Genomic DNA, 16,720 nt, shown 5'->3' on the forward strand with positions numbered 1-16,720 from the left:
TGTAAACAAGTTCATTCGTATAATTCAAATAAAAATCCCACATACACGCGGAATTCATTCACCTGATTAATTCCGTGGCCTCTGTCTTTGACTTACTTCACTTAGTAATCCCTATGTCCATCCATATTGCTGCACGCGGCATTACTTCCCTCCTTTTCATGGTTGAGTGGCATTCCATAAATGCTTCCCAGGTGGCTCAGTGGTGAGGAATCAGCCTGCCAAGCAGGAGACGCAGCTTCACTCCCTGGTCTGGGAAAGTCCTTGTCAAGGAAATGGCAAGTCACTCTGGTATTCTTGCCTGGGAAATCCCATGGACAGAGGAACCTGGCAGACTACACTCCATAGGGTTTCAAAGAGTTGGACATGACCCAGCAACTAAACAGCCACAGTATCGCATTGTGTATGTATACTCCACTGTGTATATATGCTCCACATTGTGTATGTATACTCCACTGTGTATGTATACTCCATTGTGTATGTATACTCCATCGTGTACGTATACTCCATTGTGTACGTATACTCCATTGTGTACATGTACTCCCCTGTGCATATATACTCCAGATTGTGTATGTATACTCCACTGTGAACATATATTCCACTGTGTACATGTACTCCACATTGTGCACATGTACTCCACTGTGTATATATACTCCATTGTGTACATATACTCCTCATTGTGTATATATACTCCACATTGTATACATATACTCCATTGTGTACATATACTCCATTGTGTATATATACTCCATTGTGTATGTATACTCCATTGTGTATGTATACTCCATTGTGTACATGTACTCCACTGTGTATACATACTCGACATTGTGTATATATACTCCACATTGTGTATATATACTCCATTGTGTACACATACTCCATTGTGTATGTATACTCCATTGTGTATGTATACTCCATTGTGTATGTATACTCCATTGTGTACATGTACTCCACTGTGTATACATACTCGACATTGTGTATATATACTCCACATTGTGTACATATATTCCATTGTGTACATGTACTCCGCTGTGTGTATATATATATATATATACACTCCACATTGTGTATATATATTCCGTTGTGTACATATACTCCACTGTGTACGTATACTCCATTGTGTACGTATACTCCATTGTGTATGTATACTCCATTGTGTACATGTACTCCCCTGTGTATATATGCGCCACACCTTCCTTATCCATCCATTTGTTGATGGACACTTAGGTTGCTTCTATGGCCTGACTCTTGTGAATAGTAATGCCATGAACATTGGGGTGCATGTATCTCTTTGAGCTTTGGCTTCTCTGGATTCATACAGGGACAGCCTTCTCAGTATAAAGGATCTGAAGCAGGCAGAAAGGACTTCCAGGCAGGAGCGATATAACTAAGCCCAAAACACACCGAGGACCCCTTGAGCGGGAGCCCAGTGTTCCCAACAGGCAGGGCTGTTTGGAGGAAGGGGCATTTTCCATGTTCACTCATGGACAGTCAGGTCAGGAGACTGGACATCCACTAGGTTTTATCTGTGTGAGTTCTCTTTTGCAGGGCATTGCATACAACTAAAGCAGGGCTGTCCAACAGCAGCAACAGTGAGCCTCACCACACAGGCGTGCTGCTCTCTGTGGCAATTTAGTAAGCTTCTTCATTCTGGCTTTCAAAGAAGAGAGACATTGAGATTTTATTTTTAATAAGAATGAAATAGAATTCCTGTTCTGCCGTGGCAGAGTGATGCTACCATAGCCTCTCTCTCCTGCTGGTTACAACAGAAACTTTGGGTAGAATGCAAAGCAGTTACCCAGGAATCTGAAAATAAAAGTGGGCAGATCGCGGATGGGAGCTGCAAACAGGAAGAGCAGCCCAGGGACGGTCGCTTCCCCTTCCGTCTCAGTGCTCTGTCTCAGGGCAGCCCGATCCCGGGCTCTCGGTGTGGGAGAGAGTGGGGGTGGCTCTTGAGAGTCTCAGGGCGGATAGACAGCAGCATGGCACAGGCCAGGCACGGCCGTGAGAACCCGGCTGAGATGCAGCCTCAGCCCAGGTCTCGGACCGAGGGGCATTGGTGCCAGCAGAGCCAAGCACTTAAGGCATCAACCCAAAAATCAGAGATGCGGGCCCCCCCAGCCCCACACAGCAGTGGGATGGGCCAGGGAGTAAGACAGAACTCATGGTCTGAACCCAGTCAGCTTGATAACTTGCTAAAAATTTCAACATTCCCCAGAAAATTGGAGCCTAACCCTAGATACATCAGTAATAATGTTGAATGCATCAATTAAATGGTGATCAGTTTAGATAGAAATACCAATATCCAGCTACATGCTGGCTTCATAAAACTACTATAGCCATAAAGACTTAGGTAGATTAAAAAGAAAAGAATATGATAGACTATATCATGAAAACTCAAAACCGAAAGGCTGCATTAATGTTAGACAGAGTAGGCTTCAGACCACAGAATGTTTCTGGGGTGAGGAATACCACTCGTCAAGAAGATGGAGCAACCCCACATGTGTATTCTCCTAAGAATGGAATTTCAAAAGTGGAGCAGAAACTTATAGATGTGAAAGGAGAAATGGATCCCTAGTTATAGCTGATGACTTCACTCTTTCAGTGATCAGTAGGGTAGGTAGACAGAAAGTCTACAGAGATGTAGCGAAGCTCAACAGCACCATCAGCCTCCTTGCTTAATTAATTAATTGAACATTTATTGAACACTCATCCCAACAATAGCAAGTACATTCCTTTCATGTGGACATGGGGCACTCACAATACATACGGTTAATATATTCTGGGTCTTAAAGCAAATGGTAGTAAATGTCAGCAAATTTGGAAAACAGTAGTGACCAAAGGACTGGAAAAGGTCAGTTTTCATTCCAATCCCAAAGAAAGGCAATGCCAAAGAATGTTCAAACTACCCTACAATTGTGCTTATTTCACACACTAGGAAGGTAATTGGAGAAGGCAATGGCACCCCACTCCAGTATTCTGCCTGGAAAATCCTATGGACGGAGGAGCCTGGTAGGCTGCAGTCCATGGGGTCGCTAAGAGTCGGATACGACTGAGCGACTTCACTTTCACGTTTCACTTTCATGCATTGGAGAAGGAAATGGCAACCCACTCCAGTGTTCTTGCCTGGAGAATCCCAGGGACAGGAGCGCCTGGTGGACTGCCGTCTATGGGGTTGCACAGAGTCGGACACGACTGAAGCGACTCAGCAGCAGCAGCAGGAAGGTAATGCTCAAAACCCTTCGAGCTAGGCTTCACCAGTACATGAATCAAGAACTTCCAGATGAACAAGCTTTATTTAGAAAAGGCAGAGGAACCAGAGATTAAATTGCCAACATCTGTTGGATCATAGAAAAAGGGAATTCCAGAAAAACATCTACTTCTGCTTCATTGACTATGCTAAAACTTTGACTGTGTGGATCACAAAAAAACTGTGGAAAAATTCTTAGATAGGAATACCAGCCTACCTTACCTGCCTTCTGAAAAACCTGTGTGCAGGTCAAAAAGCAACAGTTAGAACCAGACATGGAACAATAGACTGGTTCCAAATTGGGAAAGGAGTACATCAAGGCTGTATGTTGTCACCCTGCTTATTTAACTTATATCCAGAGTACATCCTGTGAAATGCTGGGCTGGATGAATCACAAGCTGGAATCAAAACTGCTGGGAGAAATACTAACAGTCTCAGATATGCAGATGACACCATTCAAATGGCGGAAAGTGAGGAGGAACTAAAGAGCCTCTTGATGAAAGTGAAAGAGAGTGAAAAAGCTGGCTTAAAGCTCAACACTGAAAAAACCAGGACCACGGCATCCAGTCTCACGACTTCATGGCAAATAGAAGGGGAGAGTAGAAGCAGTGACATATTTTCTTTTCTCGGCTCCAACACCACTGTGGATGGTGACTGCAGCCATGAAATTAAGAGCCACCTGCTCCCTGGAAGAAAAGCCATGCAGATCTAGGCTGTATTAAAAAGCAGAGGCGTCCCTTTGCCAGCAAAGGTCCGTGTAATCAAAACGACGGTTTTCCCGTGGTTGTGTACCAATCTGGGCTTCCCTGGTAGCTCAGCTGGTAAAAAATGTGCCTGCAATGTAGGAGACCCTGGTTTAATTCCTGGGTCAGAAAGATTCCCTGGAGAAGGGAACAGCTCTCCACTCCAGTATTCTGACATGGAGAATTCCATGGGCTACGTAGTCCCTGGGACACGACTGAGCAACTTTCACTGTCATGTACCGAAATGGGAATTGGTCCATAAAGAAGGCTGAATGCCAAAGAACCAATGTGCTTGAACTGTGGCACCAGGGAAGACTTTTGAGAGCAAGAGTCTTGGACAGCAAGGAGCTCAAACTAGTCAATCCTGAAGGGAATCAACCTTGAGTACTCATTGGAAGGACTGTTGCTGAAACTGAAGCTCCAATACTTTGGCCACCTGATGCAAAGAGCTGACTCATTGGAAAAGACCCTGATGCTGGGAAAGATTGAGTGTAGGAAGAGAAGTGGGCAACAGAGGATGAGATGGTTGGATGGCTTCAATGGACTTGACTGACTCAATGGACTTGAGTTTGAGCAAACTCCAGGAGATAGTGAAGGACAGGGAAACCAGGCAGGCTGCAGCCCATGGGGTCGCAAAGTACTGGAGCTTCAGCATCAGTCCTTCCAATGCATATTCAGGGTTGATCTCCTTTAGGATGGACTGGTTGGATCTCCTTGCAGTCCAGGGGACTCTCAAGAGTTTTCCAGCACCACAGTTGGAAAGCATCAGTTCTTCCATGCTCAGCCTTTATGGCCGGAGGATAGGTAGAGGCAAATTCCCATCCAAAATGCAGGCAGAGGCTTCTTCCTCTTTCGGGTAACTGACAAGGGTGGTAACTGACATGGTGGTATGTGTGAGTGCTCCCCCTTACAGGTCAGCCCCCACTCCAACTCCAACTCTAGCTGCGGTTTTGGTAAATAATTCCACAAAATTTAGCAAGGAAGATGAAAACTTTGTTCACACAAAATCCAGTATGGAAATATTTAGTTTTATCTGTAATTGCCAATACTGGGAACAGGCCAAATGTCCTTCACCTGCTGGATGCATAGGGCTTCCCAGGTGGCTCAGTGGGTAAACAGTCTGCCTGTGAAGTAAGAAGCGCAGGCAGGTGGGAGCTTGATCTCCAGTTCCGGAAGACCCCCTGTGGGAGGACAAGGCGATCCGCTCCAGCATTCTTGCCTCAGAGCCCTGTGGACAGAGAATCTGGCGGGCTACAGTCCATGAGGTTGCGGAGTCAGACATGGCTGAAGCAGCTGAGCACACAAGCACGCATATGCCAGGTGCACGAGGAAACTGTGATGCATCTGCAAAACAGGCTGGTTCCCGCCAACAAACAGCACAGACTCCTGGCATACCAGCAGCAGGGTGCCCCTCAAGTGTGCTGTCTCAGTGGGAGCAGCCTGGCCCAGTGTGATTCCGCTTATGTGGTACTTTGACAAAGGAAAACATCAGTTCAGAAAAAAGCTGGTGGTTGCCTGGAAGTGGCTCTCAGAGGAGAGGTGGTGGCATGACTCAGAACTGCAAGCCAGAAGGGGCCAGGCCACTGCCTGGGAATGATAACAGGCTGAAAGGGGCAGCCTTGCTGCCGCACACCCGCCAGTTCTCAAGTGCCGCCCAGCCGGTCCTCGGCCACCGGGAGCTGCGCTGGTGGCCAGGCAGGGCTCAGCGGGCTCGTTGGGTGGGTGATCCTGGCTCCTCGGCCTTGCCAGAGGCCTAGGAGAGCGGGGAGCTGAGAGCTGTGATGCTTGAGGCCGCACGCGGGCTGAGGGAGCCAGGCTCCGGGCCTCGGGGCGGCCAGCACGGGCTGACCGGGGCTGTTGTTGCAGGGCCATGCCGCACCGTACAGAACAGTGTCCGCCCGCGCTGCTGTCCCCTCCACCGTCCTCCGGCTCCCGGCTACGGCGTTTCAAGGAGTTTTTGAGAGATATCCTGAAACTCTGGTGAGGGTGGTGCAGGTGAGCCACTTTTCCAGGCAGTCTGTCTGGTGCCCTGGCCGTCTCAGGGAGGGGCCCAGGGTCGAGGCCCTGAGTATCTCATCATCGGTGTACTGTGTCCCGGGGCCACGAGGCATGTCCCCAGTAGTGGAAGTGCCTTCACCGGCAGGACTGAGTGCTGGCGACGTGGGGCTCATGGTGGGTGTCGGAAGAACTAAGATTTTTTTTAAAACCTTGTAGTACGTATTTTGCTGTAAAAATTAATATTGGTAGCTTCAATGCCGTTTTCAGATTGCCCACCATGTCCCAAAAGAACTCTTGTTATTATTAAATGTCTTGATTTGAAGTAATTTTAGAAACTTGCAGAAGCAATGCAGCTTCCTTCTGCCCCGTGCCCACACCTTGTGTGCAGGCTGGGTTGTCTCCACCAGGGGCTCTCCGGCTCGCGAGGTTGGCAGGCTCAGCCCCTGGGGAGGCCCGTCCTGCTCAGCTGGCTCGCCTCTCTGCAGATCATCATGGTGCGGCTGCAGAGGGTCACCTTTCTGGCTCTGCACAGCTACCTGGGCCTGACCACGGAGCTCTTCAACCCCGTGAGTGTGCCAGCCTCCCACCATGGGTCCTCGGGACACCCGCTTCTGCCTCAAGGGGCGGGCCAGCAGACAGGCCGGGGTGGGGTCTCCTGGGACCCAGTGCTGAGCCTGTCCTGGGGACACGCTGCCTGTCTGCGGGCCCCGTGTCCACACGGCTCCCCTCTGGGAGGGCCTGTGGTTTGGCCAAACTCCGCTTCTCTGGTCCCCCTGTTCTGTGCACGTGGTTGCCTTCCCATCTTCTACCTGACCTGTGCCGAGCCGACACCCAGCAGCGGAGCTGTGTCCCTGGCCTGCCCCTTGCCCTGGGCCCCTCTGAGGGCACCTGGGGCAGCGTGCCCTGCCCTCGACCCTGCCTCAGTCGAGGCCAGTGGATTGAGCTGATGGCTGTGGGGTGGGGGAAGCTGCTTCACCCCCTCAATTCTGGTGAGCGGTAAGTGCCGGGGTCCAGCCCCAGTGATTCCAGGGAATTCGAAGGTGGGGACAGCGTCGGCGTCCTTAGAGATAACTTATTTAATTACAGATAGAGGGGGATTAGAAGATGAGCAGAGAAAAAGAGGCTGAATAACTTGGTTCACATGGGATACCAATCACCGGAGAGGAGGCACTGAGGCCCCCCCGCCCTGCCCCGGTCCGATCTTAGAAGCCCAGGCAAAATTAATAGGCTTGGTGGGCACCCATGCACCAGATGAGAATTCGGCCAGAAAATAGTAGGAGAGAAAAAGAGGCTGAATAACTTGGTTTACATGGGATACCAATAAAATTCCAAGACACGGAATTTGCACCATCTACGTTGGGCCACCGGTGCCACTTGAATATCGGAAGGTGCCCCTCCTTGGGCTCCTCCTCGCGTGGGCTTGAAAACCGGGGCAAGTAAGTAGACGTGGTGAGCACCCACACTCCAGATGGGAATTCAGCCAGGAAAACGGGGAGCAGAAAAGAACGACATGGGGGAATCAGTCTTTCCGGAAACTGATCCCATTTCTTTATTTTTGGGTTTGCTTATATGCCTTTTGTTACACATAGGGATGAATACAGACACACGGGGGGGTCAGCAGTCCTGACCTTTATCAAAATCAGGTGCTTCACACAAAAAGGTCTTAGGGATTTTACATCATCTTCTCGCCATGAGGCCTGCTGACATTTTACGACCCTTTCTTTCTGATAACCAAAAAACTGATTTCTTCCAAGGGTGTTTTTTTTCTTAAACCAGGCACCATCCTCCAAATAAAGTTACATTCCTATAGGGTGAGGGTGTAGTGAGTTACAATCAAGAAAGGAATTTACTTAACCCAAGGTTAACATGATTAATCTTAAAGGTTAATACTTATTTCTCCTATATGCTTAAAGGTTAATACTTATTTCTCCTATATGCTAGTTATATTCATTATAAGGGCAGGGAACATGGAGATTTAGCAGCAAACATCAACCCAACAAATGAAAATCCTTTCACCAATGTTCCCCTTAAGATCTATTTAGTCTTAAGATAGTGATAAAGTTACATTTTTACATAGCAAGGACACAGTGATTTATAACAAAGTACAGTGATCTATTCCAAAAGAGAAAATTCATTCACTCAAAAAGTCTAGTATTGCTAACCTTAAAAACTACTATATTTCCTTTTCTATATTCCAAATAGATTGATTAATATATTCCCAGGTGCCTAAGGATATGGTGGCCTGGTGGCAATCATTGACTCAACAATGAGAAAAGCCCTATGCTAATTAAGACTTTAAGAATACTCCAAAACTCTCTGTGCTGTTTATGGTTGAGAGGTAGTAAACAATCATGTGGGTAGTGGCAGGAGTATGGATAATCCTGTTACGCAAGCTAGTCTGTCAGCAGAGAGGTTTGTCCTAAGACACCCTTGTCACACCCAGGGCAGGGAATTGGCAGCAATTATTGGCACAAAAAATGAAAAACCCTTCACCAATATAATTCCTAACCAACCCACTATACTAATAATTTCCAACTCCCCAAAATAATTTGCCTTCAGTAAGAATAAAACATCTCGTGCCTCTCAGATTGGGAGGCTGTAAACGATCACATGTGGCCGGACGAACCTATACAGGCGGGCTAGATAACCTTCAGAGGAGTCCGTGAGCTGAAACACTCTTGTCACGCCCAGGAATTTTTGTTGCCTTGGAGCTGCATGTTTACTCCTCCTCCGAGAGAAACGGTTATGGGGGAGAGCCCCCCGTAAAGTCAGAGGTGTAGGTGAGAGCATAAAACACACTCTGGTTTTGGGGTTAGATGCTCGGGAACAGGGGCTTTCCTGAGGCTTGATCACACCTTTGCGAATGCCAAGCCTCCTTCCTCATGACCTTTGCCATGGGCGGAGTTCCTCACGCTGGCTCCCGGCAGGTAAGCATGATGTGGGGGCCAGGAGGGCCCAGAGCCTCATGAGCCACACTCCAGCGGGCCTGAGGGCCTGCAGGCTGAGCGAGTGTTCACTCAGCCTCCGCACCACGCTTGGAGCGCTCCCGGGTCTCCCGTCTTCCTTTGCTGATGCTTTAGGGCATGTCCTGTGTTTCCTACATTGCCTCATCTTAATGAAGTATATTGAGGTTCTGACGGTTTTGACCGCTATTTAAACCTGATGGAGTTTGCAAGACGACAGCAAGCTGGGCCTTTCTTGCCTTAAGCCCTCCTCTTTCTGAGTCCCCGGTGCCCTAGTAGGTCACTGCCTCCCTTCCAGTTGCCGAAGCCCGGTGTCTCCCCGCTCAGGGTGCTGCCCCAGGAGCGCTCCTGAGGCAGCCCTGCTTCTCCCCGTCTCAGGAGAGCCAGGCCATCCCGCTCGTGTCTGTGGCCAGCGCGACTGCCGGGAAGGCCAAGAAGCCGACGTGCTGCAGTCTGGAGGAGAGGCTGGAGAGGCCACCTCGGTCCCAGGAGCCCTGCGGCCCAGGTTCTGCCCGCCCCGGGGCCAGCCTCCTGCCCTCAGTCACCAGCTGTCCCCCCACACACATCCTGCCCCTACTCCTCCTAGGAGAAAACCAGCCAAGGGCGGGCCCCCAGCTTTGCCCTCTGCGTGCACTGCTCTGAGCACTCGGGGAGCGTGGGTTTGGGGAAGGAAGCTGTTGACTGGGCTTGTCTCCTGGGAGTCCCCTCTGGGATGACGGTGACACACAGGCACACTGACTGCCCTGGGCTCTCCCTATCCGTTTAAGAATGAGGAGCGGGGGCTGGGGAGCAGGCTGGCCAGGCTTTTTGAGGGTGCTCAGAGCTGGGCAGCAGACCTGGGAGGGCAGCCGGGGCTGCTGCTCACTTGCCACTTGCCTGAGCAGGCGGGCACGGGTGATGGGCCAGACAGGTGCAGGTGACGAGCAGCTGGCCTGTGGGGGCAGGTGGCAGGGTCCGCCGGGAGCTGTCCCAGGCCTCCAGTCGTGCGGCCTGTGCTCTCTGGGAGCAGAGACCTTGCCTCATTCTGGCTCCTCCCAGCAGATCGTGGGGGCAGCCGCGCCGCGGTCTGTGGGCCTCTGCCCAAGAGGAGCCACCCCGCCCTGCTGCCTTCTGTCCACGAAGAGGTGGCGGCCAAGCTCAGCCAGGCCCAGGCTGGCATCCAGGCCTCTTCGGCTCCTGCAGGTAAAGGGGCCTCTGACCCACCCAGATGGCCAGCACGCTCTGGGTCTAGGGGCCCCTGCACCTGCGTCCTGGCCTCCGTGGAAGCCTCAGTGGCCCTGCATCCCTGCCCCAGCCTCCGTGTCCAGGGCGTTTCCCCAGCTGGGCCCCGCGCAGCCCTGCTGTGATCGCTGCCTGCTGCCCTCCCTTTGCCCCTGAGCCGGGCTGTGCTAGCAGGCTGCTGCCTCTGCTGTCTCCCTGGCACCCCAGCCATTGCCCAGCTTTCCTCCCTGTGAGGTGCCTGCACCGGCCCTCCCTGCTGTCTGCTTGGTCTTCCTGTCGGGTCTCGGCTGCAGAGAGGGCTCCTTGTGACCTCTGGTCAGGTCACAGCCAGCTCTCTTCCCTCTCCCGGGCACCTCCCTGACGGGGACCTTTGCTGTGACCTCAGCTGGCCAATGAGACCTGCAGTGCGTGCTTGCCCTCGGTGTGTCCCGGCTGTGGGACGCTGTTGGTGCCTCCCGAGGACGGCTCTGTCTTGTCTTCACCTGTGTTTCCTGGGTTGCTGGCAGGTTTAATCGTCTGGTGTGCCCGAGAGCTGTGTGGGTTCCCTCTTTAAGAATTACCTGCTTATATTCTTTGCCCATTTTCTGCAGGGTTTCCTGAATTTGTTTTGTTGGTTTGCATAAATTTTTCGTATGCTCCAGATAGAGATCTCCCATCAGTTTTAACGTCCACGTCCCTTCTCCCGGCCTCTGCTTTTGGGACAGAGACCCTTGGTGTCCGTATCGAAACCAGCTGTTGCCCTGTGGCTATGTTCTGGGTCTCACTTGCTTCTCCTTCTTATTGGATGTTAACACACTCTTCTGGATTCTTGTCTGGTGGCTTTTCAGCTTCACTTTCCATGTGGAAGTCTTTCTTTCCTCATGGCTCCCTCTTACATTATATTCAGGGTAGGAAATTCAGCTTTTTCTTTCTCTGTCTAGTGGTAATTTACCCAGCACCACTCACAAAACAGTCTTTCAGTTTTCTGGTGCATTTTCTAGGGCTATCTTCATTCGGCATCACCTTTCCTTTCTGTTATCTACATAGATTTTTTTTTTAGTCAACTTTCTTGAGGTCAAATTAACTCACCATAAAATCCACCCTTTTAGTTATTTAGTTTGGCCGTGCCACGTGGCTTGCAAGGTCTTAGTCCCGAGCCAGGGGGTCTGAGTCTGCACCCTGCGCAGGGGAGCGTGGAGTCCTGAACACTGGAACGCCAGGAACGTCCCAGACTGAACCCTTTTAAAGTTCACAGCTTTGTTGGTTTTCAGTATTTTCACGGAGTTGAACGTCAGCCTCCACTACCTGATTCCAGCACATTTTCGTCACCTGGTAGGGAGACCCCCGGCCCATCAGCCGTCACTCCCCAGCCGCTTGCCACCACCTGCTTTTGTCTGTGGCTATGCCTGTCCTGGCTGTTTCATTACTTGGAGCTACTGCTGAGGGATCTTTATGTCCTGTTTGTGTGTTTATCTGTTTCTTCCCAGTTAGCAACCAGCAGTCATTCTTCATCTTCACAGACTGTTCACGGTTGTGTAGTGTGCATACAGAACGTGCGAGCCCTCGGGGACTCCGGATGGATTTGCATAAACCGAGCCCCCCGTGAGGCCAGCACCCAGAAGGGACCCCGGCTGGGCGCCCCGCAGTTCCTGTCAGCAGTGGTGCGGTTATCATCCTGTGCCCTCGCGTTCCCCTGACCTCTGAACCCTGAGACTGGCTTTGAGTCTGGCTTCTGCTCAGCCTTGTTCGTGGCCTCCAAGTGCCATACGGCAACACACCATTCTCGGTGTGAAGCGTTGTCTCACTGTGAGCATACACGGCACCCGTGTGTCTGTGGGACGCGTGTTATCTGTGTGGAGCTGCCGAGTGACGAGGGCAGGTGTGTTGTGTTTAACTTGGGAGGTGCTGCGGGGGCTTCCTAGTGCTCGCCTGGTTATACCCTCACCAGAGTCACAAGACTGTCTGGTTGCTCCAGTCCACACAGTCCAGGACACGGCCACCTGCCACGTGTGGTTGTTTGTATTTAAATTCCAGCAGTCTGATTCTCAGCCCCACTCAGGTGCTCACTGGCCTCGTTTGTAGGAGGGTCACCACACTGGCACGCCCCTGGGAGCCATGCGGCTCGGCGGCCCCGGCGCCCCCAGGAAGCCTTCCTCTCTCGTTCGGCCCCCGTGTGCCCTGCACCCAGGCCTTGCTGTGGCTGTCGCCCCGTCTTTCTGGTGACTTGTGAGCCTGAGGATCCTCCATCTCCTTGGGGGTGGGGTTTTTATTGCCTTTTGGCCTTTTTCACTTAGTTTTCCTTTCATTTTCTTATGGATTTGTACGAGTTCTTTAGATATTCTCTGTATGAGCTCTTTGTTGCATGTATGTATTAAAAATATTTTCTGATCACTTTTCTCTCTCTCAATAGTATCCTTTGATGAATAGAAATCTTTTAAGAATCCCATTGATCAGATTTTTCCTTTTGTGGTTAATATATTTTGTGTCCTGTCTAGGAAATCTGCCTGTAAGATTTGACATTTTTTCTTTCATGTGAAAGTGAAAGTTGCTCATGTCCGACTCTTTGCTACCCCATGGAATTCTCCAGGTCAGAATACTGGAGTGGGTGGCCTTTCCCTTCTCCAGGGGATCTGCCCAACCCTGGGATCAAACCCAGGTCTCCCGCATTGCAGGTGGATTCTTTACCAACTGAGCCACAAGGAAAGCCTAAGAATGCTGCAGTGGGCAGCCTATCCCTTCTCCAGCCAGTCTTCCCCACCCAGGAATCAAACCGGGGCCTCCTGCATTGCAGGCGGATTCTTTACCAGCTGAGCTACGAGGGAAGCCTTTATCTTTCATACTCACCTAGAACTGAGTCTTTTGCCTGAAGTGGGTGGGGTTGGGGTATATTTCTTCTATGTGTTATCCATTTGCTCCACCATATTAAAAACGTGTGTAGTGATTTTTTTCAAATAAAATAAATAACAGATAACTAAAAATAATAGCAATCCATATATAACAAAATCTGCGTGTGACGTATCCAGTTACATGAATATATCTAGTTAACATCCACATAGGGACAGACTTACCTTTCCTCTGGTCTGTACAGATAATGCTCTCTTAGAGGACATGATTCTGGCAAAAATCTGAGATATACTCAGTCATCCCTTGGCTTTCATAGGAGATTGGTTAAAGAACCAGCAGTGGGTAGCAGACCCAGGGCCCTCATAGGAAAGGGTGCAGTGAGGTCAGATGGCCCCTCAGATGGGCCCTCAGTTTCCACATCCACAGATTTAACCAACTGCAGATCGAATTCCATAAACTGGCAAGCTGTACTCAACATTTTATCTGTATTTTTTTATTTTTATTTTTTTATTTGGCTGCCCTGGGTCTTAGTTGGAGCACGTGGGATCTAGCTCCCTGACCAGGGATCAAACCTGGGCCGCCTGCACTGGAGCTCAGAGTCTCGGCCACTAGACCACCAGGGAAGGCCCTATACGCAGCGCTGTAAAGTCTCATAGATTGTGTGAGTGTGACAGCAGGCCAGTGAGGAAGTGTATCACTTTCCGTATATGCATGTGTTTATCACGGGGAGCGTGGTTGGATTTTTCAAATAGATACTGGTATCATAATGCTTTGACATTAATAATAATAATATAATAATATAGCATATTGGTATATATATAATATTATAATAAAATATTATGAGTGCATATTTCTTAGGATGGACAAAAGTAGTTATTAACTGCTGTGTTTATTTTAAACATTTCAAAACCTTATTAATATAAGAAAATCTCAATACAGATTTAAATATTTTCCTATGAAACATAATGTTTAAAAAATTAGTGGATATTGGTCTTTGTAGGGGGCTTCCCTGGTGGCTCAGATGGTAAAGAATCTGCCTGCAATGCAGGAGACTCGAGTTCGATCCCTGGGTCAGGAAGATTCCCTGGAGAAGGGAATGGCTGGTTCCTGTTAATAATCCATTTTCTACTTTTTCATACGAGTACAAACTGCATTCATTTGCCCCATGAAGGGCGGTACTGAGGCAAAGTGAAGGTGAAGTTGCTCAGTCATGTCCGACTCTTTGCGACCCCGTGGACTGTAGCCCACCAGGCTTCTCCGTCCATGGGATTCTCCAGGCAAGAATGCTGGAGTGGGTTACCATTTCCTTCTCCAGGGGATCTTCCCGACCCAGAGATCGAACCTGGGTCTCCCGTCTTGGAGGCAGATGCTTTAACCTCTGAGCCACCAAGTTGCTCTCAAACTGTAGGCAGACCCACAGCTGCTCCTTCCCGCCTCCCAGGTTCCGCTGGCCCCATGGGAGTGGCCCGCCGTGCTCCTCCAGCTGTGCCTGGGACTGGGCTTGGCCGTCCTCTGCATGGCGTGCGGCTGTGGCCGCAGCTTTCTGCGAGTGCCTGAGGCTGCTCTGTGTCTAGGGTCACCTACGGCCGTGCACTCAGCCAGCCCTGCCCTGGGTGGGTGCTCAGGACCTGGTGTGCACAGGGCACCAGCGCGGCATCCTGAGTCTCCCCTCCATTTGCAGGTGCCACCTCAGACCTGAGGATGGTGTGTGACCGAGCCCGGGTCCCGCCACCCACAGAAGAGCGCCCCGGTGGCGCGGTGGCCAGCAAGGTAGGCAGCTCCCTGCCCCACCCCTGCGCTGGAGCTCCCTGCTGGCCCGTCTTGGGTCAGGTCCCGGGCTGGCCAGCTACCCGCACCCTTCTGATCACGCTGCCTGTGTTCTTCTCCAGTCCAAGAAGAATGTGGTTGTTGCAGAGACCCCATCGGCTGTCTTCCCCAACTCGGACGGTACCTTGGACGAGTCTGTTGCCAGCAAGAAGACAGACTCCATCCTCAGAGCTGCCACACAGGACCTGCTCACCCTGATGAAGCTGGATGTGCGTGACCCCGCTGCCTCCTCTGGCTGGGGTGGGATCGGGGAGGCTTCTGCCTGTCCTGGAGACCCTGTCCACAGAAGTCCCGCTTCTTCAGGTGACCCCACTGCCGCCTCTGGCTGGGGTGGGATTGGGGGGGCTTCTGCCTGTCCTCGGAAGTCCCGCTTCTTCAGGTGACCCTGCTGCCGCCTCTGGCTGGGGTGGGATCGGGGGGGCTTCTGCCTGTCCTGGAGACCCTGTCCTCAGAAGTCCCGCTTCTTCAGGCAGCTGTTCCAGGGTAGGGGTGGCAGTGGCTGCCCCTTCCCCCGGGCAGGGCTCAGGACGGCATCCTGATGGTCCTGATGCTGGTGTTCCGCAGACCCCCTCCCAGGGCAATCTGGGGTCCTTGCCCTCTGGGTGTCCACAGGGAACAGGGCGCCACTCAGGATGCTAACAAAGGGTTAAAAACGTGCGTTCATCACTTTCATGGTTTTATTGGTCTTTTCCCTTCACATAAAGAGTTGTGCATGCCTTCTAAACAGAAATGTATGAAGCCACCTCGTCCCAGACTAGACTGTTAGTGCTCCCAGCCACGACCCCTCTTCCCCACATGTGCGCTGGGTAAGAGGGACGCGTCGTGTGTGTCTTCCGAGTCTGCGCCCACACTGCTGCCTGAGCCAGAGGCTCCGTCCATGCCAGTGCTGAGCTCAGTCACACGCAGGTCTGTGTCCCCTCCAAGCTGGTGGGTGAGGGCTCTGTGCCAGCAGTCAGAATTTGGGGGCTTTTCCATTTTAGAGAAAAGCAGGGGTGTGGGCTTGGGTTTCAGCGTTAATGCGATCTCCTTGGTGCTGGTGGGACTGCGTCTCACATCTCACTGTCTCTGCCTCTGGTGGGGGAGCATGTGGAGCCTGCTGCCCGTCTGTCTGTCTTTCACTGGTAGGCGTCTGGGGTTTCTTTCCAGTTTCTGAACGAGAGTCCCGTGCTGCGTAGGTCTTGCATGTGGCCGTCTCTGGGATTTGCCTTTCTGCCTTCTGAATGGTCTCTGGTGGACGGAAGTTTGTAACTACAGTGCAGTCAGCACCGCTTTTTTCTTTTATGGTTAGTGCTTTCTGTGTCTAAGAAACGTTTCCTTACTTTGGGTTCATAAATATTTTTATATATTGTCTTCAAAAAGCTCTGCTGCTGCGCCTTTCTCAGGTTTTAAAGCGGATGGGATTAATTTTTGTGCGGGATGCAGGGAAGGCCTGGATTGATGTGCTTTTGCTCACGACTACCTGGCTGGCTCAGAGTCATGCTGTCTCCAGTGTCTCTGTTGGGATCTGGCCTGACTCCTCTGCGGTTTCTGTCTCACTTCTGGCGCCACGCAGGGCAATGTAGCTCTGCAGGGCAATGTCCTCCTTGAGCCCCAGAAAACAGGGATAGATGGGGCCTCCCACACCCCTCAGCTCATGGGGCCTCCCTTCCTGGCCTCCCAGGGCGGGAACTGGGAACTTTCATGAAGGTTTTGCCATCGGCACCCATGCACAGCACAGCCCCTGAGTGGGGCAGCTTTTGGGCCAGCATTGGGGCACACGGCGCCTCCGCCAGACTGGTCCAGATGCTGCCGCGTGCCAGTTCCCGGGCGGGCAGAGGGAGGCCACGGCTGGCGTGCGACTCCCCCCTCCTGCGGGGCTCAGCCTCCTGAGGGGCAGCTCGCGGCTCCTGGGCTGAGTC

The 16,720-nt window shown here is 51.3% G+C and overlaps 1 protein-coding gene across 2 annotated transcripts in view; it reads left to right on the top strand.

The window, feature by feature from the left end:
• Positions 1–16,720, top strand: part of PNPLA7 (patatin like phospholipase domain containing 7) — an 81,220-nt gene that overhangs the window by 18,472 nt on the left and 46,028 nt on the right. For both annotated transcript variants that reach the window (XM_068983422.1, XM_068983418.1), the window contains exons 9-14: positions 5,857–5,985; positions 6,474–6,554; positions 9,330–9,456; positions 9,993–10,133; positions 14,677–14,765; positions 14,885–15,031. In XM_068983422.1, the coding sequence (XP_068839523.1) occupies positions 5,857–5,985; positions 6,474–6,554; positions 9,330–9,456; positions 9,993–10,133; positions 14,677–14,765; positions 14,885–15,031 (714 nt within the window). The remainder of the gene's footprint in view (positions 1–5,856; positions 5,986–6,473; positions 6,555–9,329; positions 9,457–9,992; positions 10,134–14,676; positions 14,766–14,884; positions 15,032–16,720) is intronic.

The sequence above is a fragment of the Capricornis sumatraensis genome, chromosome 1 (assembly GCF_032405125.1).
Source record: "Capricornis sumatraensis isolate serow.1 chromosome 1, serow.2, whole genome shotgun sequence".
NCBI lineage: Eukaryota > Metazoa > Chordata > Mammalia > Artiodactyla > Bovidae > Capricornis > Capricornis sumatraensis.